The 8,565-nt window shown below is 51.8% G+C and overlaps 1 protein-coding gene across 1 annotated transcript; it reads left to right on the forward strand.

Annotated features, from left to right (window-relative positions):
- Positions 1 to 3,364: 3,364 nt before the first annotated feature.
- Positions 3,365 to 7,251, forward strand: CLEC4G (C-type lectin domain family 4 member G; the record flags this gene model as incomplete). The annotated part of the gene is made up of 9 exons (XM_079918737.1): positions 3,365 to 3,437; positions 3,780 to 3,881; positions 4,187 to 4,240; positions 4,431 to 4,493; positions 4,629 to 4,733; positions 6,142 to 6,231; positions 6,450 to 6,598; positions 6,712 to 6,827; positions 7,113 to 7,251. Exons 1-9 carry the CDS (start codon positions 3,383 to 3,385, stop codon positions 7,249 to 7,251), a joined length of 873 nt encoding a protein of 290 aa, XP_079774863.1. The 5' UTR covers positions 3,365 to 3,382.
- Between the last annotated feature and the right edge of the window lie 1,314 nt (positions 7,252 to 8,565).

An 8,565-nucleotide genomic window follows, 5' to 3' on the forward strand; every position in this document is an offset into this window, starting at 1 on the left:
CGGAGCCTGTGCTCCGCAACCGGAGAGGCCACAACAGTGAGAGGCCCGCGTACCGGAAAAAAAAATAAATAAATAATAGCAGCTACCTCTTATGGAGCCCTGCCAGGCTGAGTGTGTTACTCTGCTGGTCTGTAGAAACGGCCAAGGAGTCTTTGGGTCACCCCAGAAGCAGAACCTAAGATAAGGATTTGAGGACTTGTAGTTTACCTGGGCGGTGGTTCTAGAAGTCCCTGGAGAAATGTAGGGAAGTGGGAGAGGGAAGGGAAGGAGCCAGTACAGGATGTGCTCAGGAGCTGAATCCCACTGGGGACCTTGGGAAGACGGTGTAGAACACGTGACTTTGAGTTATACTAATGAGTGTCTTCCTTTAAAAAAAAAACAATTCTCGTCTTTTCATTTTATTTTATCATATATGTCTCTCCCATGCCTGCCTGAAACAAGGCAAGAGAATAGGCATCGAATAAAAGTTTTAAACACAAAGTGGCTACGGTTTGCTATTTCTGAGGGTTGTTGAGAGGATGCCGGAAGGTGTGTGTATGCATTTACAAGGGGGGCTGCAATGCAAGAAGCGCTCCTTACAAAAAAACAAAAGTAAAAACATTTTTTCATCTCAGCGAGCCCAACCCTGGCCACCCTACTTGCTGGTCACTGCCCCAGCCCAGCACTCCAGGGTCCTTTATCCAACTTGACTTGTCTTCCTTTAATTTTTTTTTTTTTTGTAGCACTTGTGACTTTTTAATACACAATATTAGAGTTCTTATCCTCAGCATATGAACACTGGGGACTGATGAGTCTTTGCTTGTGGGGGCCTGTCCTGTGCATTGTAGGTTGTTGAGTAGCATCCTTAGTTTATAACCCACTAGATGCCAGTAGCACACCCACCAACTGTGATGAGCACAAATGTCTCCTGACGTTGCTCTATATCCCCTGGGGAGATTAATTGCCCTCAATTGAGAGCCACCGTGCTATTCAACTTACCTTTTATTTTTTAATTTAATTTAATCTGAACTTAAAATACTTTATTTTTTACCAGCAAATGGTAACACTTTGACATTTGCCAGGCTGGTGGCTTGGTTTTTCCTCAAGATTTGTTGTTGTTACACGTATTCATTTGGTTTTTTGGGTTTTTAATGTTTATTTATTTATTCCTTATTAGTCATCCATTTTATACACATCAGTGTATGCATGTCAATCCCAATCGCCCAATTCATCACACCACCACCACCACCCCTCCGCCGTTTTCCCCCCTTGGTGTCCATACGTTTGTTCTCTACGTCTGTGTCTCGATTTCTGCTCTGCAAACTGGTTCATCTGTACCATTTTCTAGGTTCCACATATATGCGTTAATATACGATATTTGTTTTTCTCTTGCTGAATTACTTCACTCTGTATGACAGTCTCTAGGTCCATCCATATCTCAACAAATGACCCAATTTTGTTTCTTTTTATGGCTGAGTAATATTCCATTGTATATATGTACCACATCTTCTTTATCCATTCGTCTGTCGATGGGCATTTAGGCTGCTTTTAGGGAGTGTTCTAATTTCATGCCTTTACATGTAGCTGTCCAGTTTTCCCAGCACCAATTATTGAAAAGACTGTCTTTTCTCCATTGTATATCCTTGCCTCCTTTGTCAGAGATTAGCTGACCATATGTGCATGGGTTTATCTCTGGGCTTTCTATCCTGTTCCATTGATCTATATTTCTGTTTTTGTGCCAGTACCATACTGTCTTGATGACTGTAGCTTTGTAGTATCGCCTGAGGTCAGGGAGTCTGATTCCTCCAACTCCTATTTTTTCCCTCAAGGCTGCTTTGGGTATTCGGGGTCTTTTGTGTCTCCATACAAATTTTAAGATTATTTTGTCCTAGTTCTGTAAAACATGCCATTGGTAATTTGATAGGGGTTGCATTGAATCTGTAGATTGCTTTGGGTAGTAGAGTCCTTTTCACAATATTGATTCTTCCAATCCAAGAACATGGTATATCTCTCCATCTATTTGTATCATCTTTACTTTCTTTCATCAGTGTCTTATAGCCTTCAAAGTCTGATTCTCTAGGAATTCCTCCTCCCGTTGCCGGACCCCCAGGTTGGGAAGCCTGATGTGGGGCTCAGAACCTTCACTCCAGTGGGTGGACTTCTGTGGTATAAGTGTTCTCCAGTTTGTGAGTCACCCACCCAGCAGTTATGGAATATGATTTTATTGTGATTGCATCCCCTCCTACCGTCTCATTGTGGCTTCTCCTTTGTCTTTGCATGTGGGGTATCATTTTTGGTGAGTTCCAGTGTCTTCCTGTTGACGATTGTTCAGCAGTTAGTTGTTGGTGTTCTTGCAAGAGGGAGTGAGAGCACGTCCTTCTACTCCGCCATCTTGAACCAATCTCCAACTTACCTTTTAATTATGTTCATGATTGACTATCTGTCTCTCCCCACCCCCTACTGGAATGTTAACTCCAAGAAAAAAGGAATTTTCTTCTTTAGTTCATTGATGTATCCTCAGTTCCCTGATCGATGCCTGGCATGTGGTAGGTGTCCAATATTAGTTGAAAGAATGAATGACATTTGGAGGATTTTGTGCTTGGGGATGGTGCCAAGGCTTGCCGTGCATAACCTCATTTCTTTATCACAGCATCCCTTGGAGGGAGGCCTTGTCACTGTCCCCCTTTGCACAGAGGAGAAAAACAGAGGCTTCTAGAAGCTGCATATGGACACTCTGCACACACATCCAATAGTAGAGTCCAGAAGCTTAGCTGGCCTCCATGGAACAACTGGCTGTGTTCTCCCTTCTAGTCGAAGAGGACTGAATGAAGGTCAGGGTCAAAGGTAGCTCCTGGCAAGCACCTGCAGGGGAGTGGAGGAGCCATGAGCAGCTGGCGTGGGGTTGGGGGGGCACACCTGAAGGGACTTTCTCAGGTACCCGCAGGGAGCCGCCTTGAACTTGGCTGGGTTCAGCCTGCCCCTCTCAGGAGGAAGGCCAACGCCAGACCTATAAGTGATGCGGACTGAGCTCCAAAGTGAAGCCTCAGCAGAGCCTGGAACTTGTTGCTGGAGCACGTACCTGGTGATGGTCGGGGCTGGGGCTGGGGATGGGCGCCCAAGAGGCTGGGACTACACACACACACACACACACACACACACACACTTCACTCCCCCCGTTCCTTCTACCCTCCCTTAACCCCCCTCAGCTCCCCACTTCCCCTCCCTGCCCAGTCCAGCCCAGCTAAGCCCAGCCCAGAAAGGGCCCATCGCTGTGATTGGTCAGTGGTTCTCTGCACCAGGAATTGAGACACAGGAGACGGGAAGGAAGGAAGAGGGTGGGTGGGGCGGGGAGAAGGATGAGGCTACTTTTATATCTACTCCCAGAGCTGGATGTCTGTTCACCATGGACATGGCCGGGTACAGCAGGTGGGACGGCAGGCTGGAGGAGGTCCCCGGAGGTATGAGCAATGGGGCTGCCTCACAGGTCCCCTGGGGTCCCTCTCTGACCAGTGGTTTGGGGTTTGATGGGAGCATGGAGAGGACCAGCCCAGAGAGGGCCTACGTAGTGAGTGCAGGAGAGACACCACAGGCCCTAGAGCCAGCTGGACCTGGATTAAAATTTCAACTCCGCCACTTAGGGGCTGTGTGACCACAGACGAGTTACCGTACCTCTCTGAATCTCAGTTTCCTGAGAGAAACCCAAGCATCCAGGGTTCAGTCCTCAGGGCCCAGGGATCCAGGGTGGTCCTGGTACCGGAGGAACTCAGGAGGAACTCAGGAGTCCATCCGTGTTATCCCAGGGCACTGGGGACGCTGGGGACAGAGACCCCTCCTCCTGGCCCTGGCTCTCTTGGTGGTCACAATCCTGTGGGCCCTCGTTCTGAGCGTCCTGTTTTCCAAGGGTGAGTGACTGGACAACGGGGGAGGTCGTGTCCAGCCCCGCTGGGGACATAGACCTTTTCTCCGTCCCTGAGCACACTGGCCAGGTCCCAGGTCCTTGCCTGGGTCTGAGTGTGAACACGTCAGAACAGAGTTTGTGTGCACCCACGTGTGTGCATATGTGCCTGTGAATGTGTTTGTCCTTTGTCGGTGTGTGTGCACATCACGTGCGCTGCACGCCTGTCCACCCACTCTGTGTGTCCGGTGATCAGGGTCCCTGCACCCCTCGGGCCGCGGGGAGAGTTCCCGAGTCCCCCTCTCTCTGCAGCCTCCACAGAGCGCAGGGCGCTGCTTGGCCAGCAGGATCTGCTGAGGACAAACTGTACGTGCAGAACAGGGGCTCTTGGGTCCCCAAAGTTCGGGGGCGGAAGGGTCTTGGACCCTGGCGTCGGGGTAGTGGGTGGGTCGGTGGGGACCTCACAGTCTGCTAGGCTGGCCCTGGAGTTGGGCAGGGTCCTGTGAGTCCGCGAGGGTGACCTGGAGTGTGTGGGGTGGACGGGGGATCGTTCCAGCCTCGAAGCAGACGGCGGTGCTGGGTGTCCTGAAGGAGGAGGTCCGAGCCTGCAATAGCTGCTGTGAGACTGGTGGACCGAGGGTGCGGGGCTTGTGGCCGGGATTGGAGGAGGCGAGTGGGAGCTGGGCTCTGGCGTGTAGCGGGGGTGGCAGGCTGGTCTCAGATGTCCCGTCCCCATCCTCGCCCCCCTTCCCAGGCCTGGGGACTCAGGCGCAGCTGCAGACCGTGCACACCAAGCTTAGAGAGGCACAGTCGAAGCTGATCCAGCAGGAGAGCGCCCTGAAAGAACTGAGCGAGCGCGGTGAGGGCAGGACATTGCCATGATCCCTGACCCCTCACCCCGGCTGTTACCCTACCCTTGATTCACCTCCGGACCCTTCTGTGACCCCCACCTGTCCTGTGATCCTGACCATTGACCCCAGTCGTGTCCTCCATCCTAACCCTGACCTCTGGACTCTGACCTTGACTGCAACTCTTAACCCCAACTGCAACTGGACCCTACCCAGCTATAACAGTCCTTGACCGTGATGTCATTGTTGTTGTTTTTTTAACATCTCTATTGGAGTATAATTGCTTTACAATTATTAGTTTCTGCTTTATAACAAAGTGAATCAGTTATACATATACATACAGTTATACATATACATATGTTCCCATATCTCTTCCCTCTTGCATCTCCCTCCCTCCCACCCTCCCTATCCCACCCCTCTAGGTGGTCACAAAGCACCGAGCTGATCTCCCTGTGCTATGCGGCTGCTTCCCACTAGCTATCTATTTTACGTTTGGTAGTGTATATATGTCCATGCCACTCTCTCACTTTGTCCCAGCTTACCCTTCCCCCTCCCCATATCCTCAAGTCCATTCTCTAGTAGGTCTGTGTCTTTATTCCCGTCTTACCCCTAGGTTCTTCATGACCTTTTTTTTTTTCTTAAATTCCATATATATGTGTTAGCATACGGTATTTGTTTTTCTCTTTCTGACTTACTTCACTCTGTATGACAGACTCTAGGTCCATCCACCTCACTACAAATAACTCAATTTCGTTTATTTTATGGCTGAGTAATATTCCATTGTATATATGTGCCACATCTTCTTTATCCATTCATCCGATGATGGACACTTAAGTTGTTTCCATATCTGGGCTATTGTAAATAGAACTGCAATGAACATTTTGGTACATGACTCTTTTTGAACTATGGGTTTCTCAGGGTATATGCCCAGTAGTGGGATTGCTGGGTCATATGGTAGTTCTATTTGTAGTTTTTTAAGGAACCTCCATACTGTTCTCCATAGTGGCTGTATCAATTCACATTCCCACCAGCTGTGCAAGAGTGTTCCCTTTTCTCCACGCCCTCTCCAGCATTTATTGTTTCTAGATTTTTTGATGATGGCCATTCTGACCGGTGTGAGATTATATCTCATTGTAGTTTTGATCTGCATTTCTCTAATGATTAATGATATTGAGCATTCTTTCACGTGTTTGTTGGCAATCTGTATATCTTCTTTGGAGAAATGTCTATCTAGGTCTTCTGCCCATTTTTGGATTGGGTTGTTTGCTCAATAACAAAAACAAACAACCCAATCCAAAAATGGGTGCTGTCATTCTTGACCTTGGCAATGACTACGGAAGTGGATGCTGACCTTAACTGATCATGACTCTATTACTGATGCTGAGCCTAGCTATAACCTGGACTCCTTTTACCTCGCAGTGACCCAGAGCTTGGCTGAAGCCGGTAGGGACCGTGAGAACATCCGCACTGAGCTCTTCCGAGCGCTGGAAGGAGTCCGGCTCGGGAACAGTGAGCACGATCCGGAGGGGTGAAGGGGAGAGGAGAGGACAAGTGGATCCCGCCCTTGGGCCCCAGGGTTCCCTGATCCGCCTGGCCCCGCCCTTTGACCTTGGCCTGGTCTCAGTGGCACCGACCCTGAGCCCAGTGGTCCAACACTCCCCTCCCCAATCCTCACCATCTGCTCCATTTGGGAGCAAATCACCTCTTTGATCCTCGCCACCCTGCAGGCTCCTGCGAGGAGTGCCCCAAGTCGTGGCTGCCATTCCAGGGCTCCTGTTACCTTTTCTCCACCCAACGGGCCACGTGGGTGGAGGCGCAGCGCCACTGCGAGGGCGCCGGAGCGCACCTGGTGATTGTCGGGGGCCTGGATGAGCAGGTGCGCAGCTCCGGCTTTGGGGGGCGGGGGGCGGGGAGAAGGAGTTTACCTGAGGGGGCGTGGTTGGGGGCGGGGCCGGCCGGACGCGTGGCTCAGTCTCCCCTCTTGCCCAGGTCTTCCTAAGTCGGAACACTGGTGGCCGCGGTTACTGGCTGGGCCTGAGGGCCGTGCGCAGGGCGCGCAGGATCCGGGGCTACCAGTGGGTGGACGGAGTCCCGCTCAGCTTCAGGTGAAGGAAGGGACTTGGGGAGGCTGACAGTTCGGATCCTAGGAGAAGCGCTTCGGCCAGATCTCCGGGCCTCCTTAGGGATGGGCGGGCTACACCCCAGGAAGTGACTAGGGTTAAATTCTGGGGTTAGAAAGTTATATCCCAGGTGCGTGTGCTCAGGTTAGACCCTCAGGATGTCTAGGTTAGCCCCAAGCAATAAACAGGCTAGACCCCGGAAAGGAAGGCTGGACCCCATGGCCATCCTCAGCCTAGCCTCCCAGCAACACCCCCGCTAAACCACTGCAGCCACTGGAATCAGGGGGAGCCCAACGACTCGCTGGGGCGCGAGGACTGCATCATGATTCTCCGCACGGGGATGTGGAACGACGCACCGTGCGACAACAAGGACGACAGCTGGATCTGTGAGAAGAGGCTCAGCTGCTGACCTCCCCCAGTGCCCCAGAGTCACGCCCACTGGCACTTGTCCAATCGCCTGAGCCGCTCACCGTCCTGGCTCCGCCCACCGCCATTAATTTCCCGCCCCACCCACAGCGTAGGCCAGTAACTGCACTCTGAGACCTCCGCTCTAGCCTCACTGCAACCCCTCACCCGTGGACCTCACCTAGTCCCCACCCAACCCCAAAATCTGAGCTCCCCAGCCCTGTGATCTGACCCTATCGCCCTCCCTAACCAAGGTCAAGTAACTCAAGGATGGAGCTGTTTAATTTACTTTATTTACCATGCAGATGGAAGGCCTCAAAGAAGGGATTTTGAGAGCTTTCTTTGCAGCCCGAGGGAGCATCAATAAATGAGAAATGAATCTTGGCTCCTGGCTCTGGTTAGCTGTTCTAAGCTTTATCTCAGGGACTCTGATGTCACCCATGTGAGTGACCCTGACCTCAGGGGCCTATGATACCCCCCAAACCCAGTGGGTAACCTGCATTGGGCCAGGGGCTGTAGGGCACTGGGGACACAGGAATGAGTCTGACCCCCATCCCTACCCCTGGGACAATGTGACCAGTGACTCGACTGAGGAATACATGGTGCGTTTGAAGGAGCCACCTGTGTCCCCAGGGAGAGGAACTCTGCTGAGATGCTGCAGTGCTGGCCCTGTTCCTTGAGGAGACTGTCACCCTATTGTGGAGACTACGGGCAGCCTGACACAAGGCCCTGAGACAGGTGGGAGAGGGGCTGCCCGGATCTGATGAGCATGTCCCTTTCGTCTCGGGCACCCAGGTTCTGTGGGATGTTCAGGAAATACATCCTGAGATGGACCTTCCAAGAACAATGGGATTTCAGCACATGGAGCTGGGAAGGGAGGGCTTTGCAGGTAGAGAGTGTTGGAAAGTGTAAGCTGTGGCTGAACCCATTTGGGGGGTGTGGGGTGCACACAGCCTGGCTTTATCAACTGGAGACTTTTGATCTGAATTTACCCTGCACTCCCAAAGCTTCCTGCTCCTGTCTTGGGGACCTGGGGGCTCTCCCAGCATTTCCAGTGGAGACGGATCCAACTGTCCAACTGAGGGGAGTGACAGGCTAGCAGCTTTTAGTTCTGTGCAGAGCTGAGCCCAGAACCAAAGCTGCTTAGAGCTCCCAAGCTGCCCAGCCCTGAGAGCATCCACGGAGCAGGAACAGGAGGGAACAGCACCCCAACTCCCTGGCCAGACAGAATCTTTCAGTGCTGTAACCAGGGAACCCCCAAACCTTCTCTGAATCCTCTAACCTGCAGCGCAGGAGACTTCCCTGGCAGTCTAGTGGT

Source organism: Stenella coeruleoalba, assembly GCF_951394435.1.
Source record: "Stenella coeruleoalba genome assembly, chromosome: 3".
Lineage (NCBI taxonomy): Eukaryota > Metazoa > Chordata > Mammalia > Artiodactyla > Delphinidae > Stenella > Stenella coeruleoalba.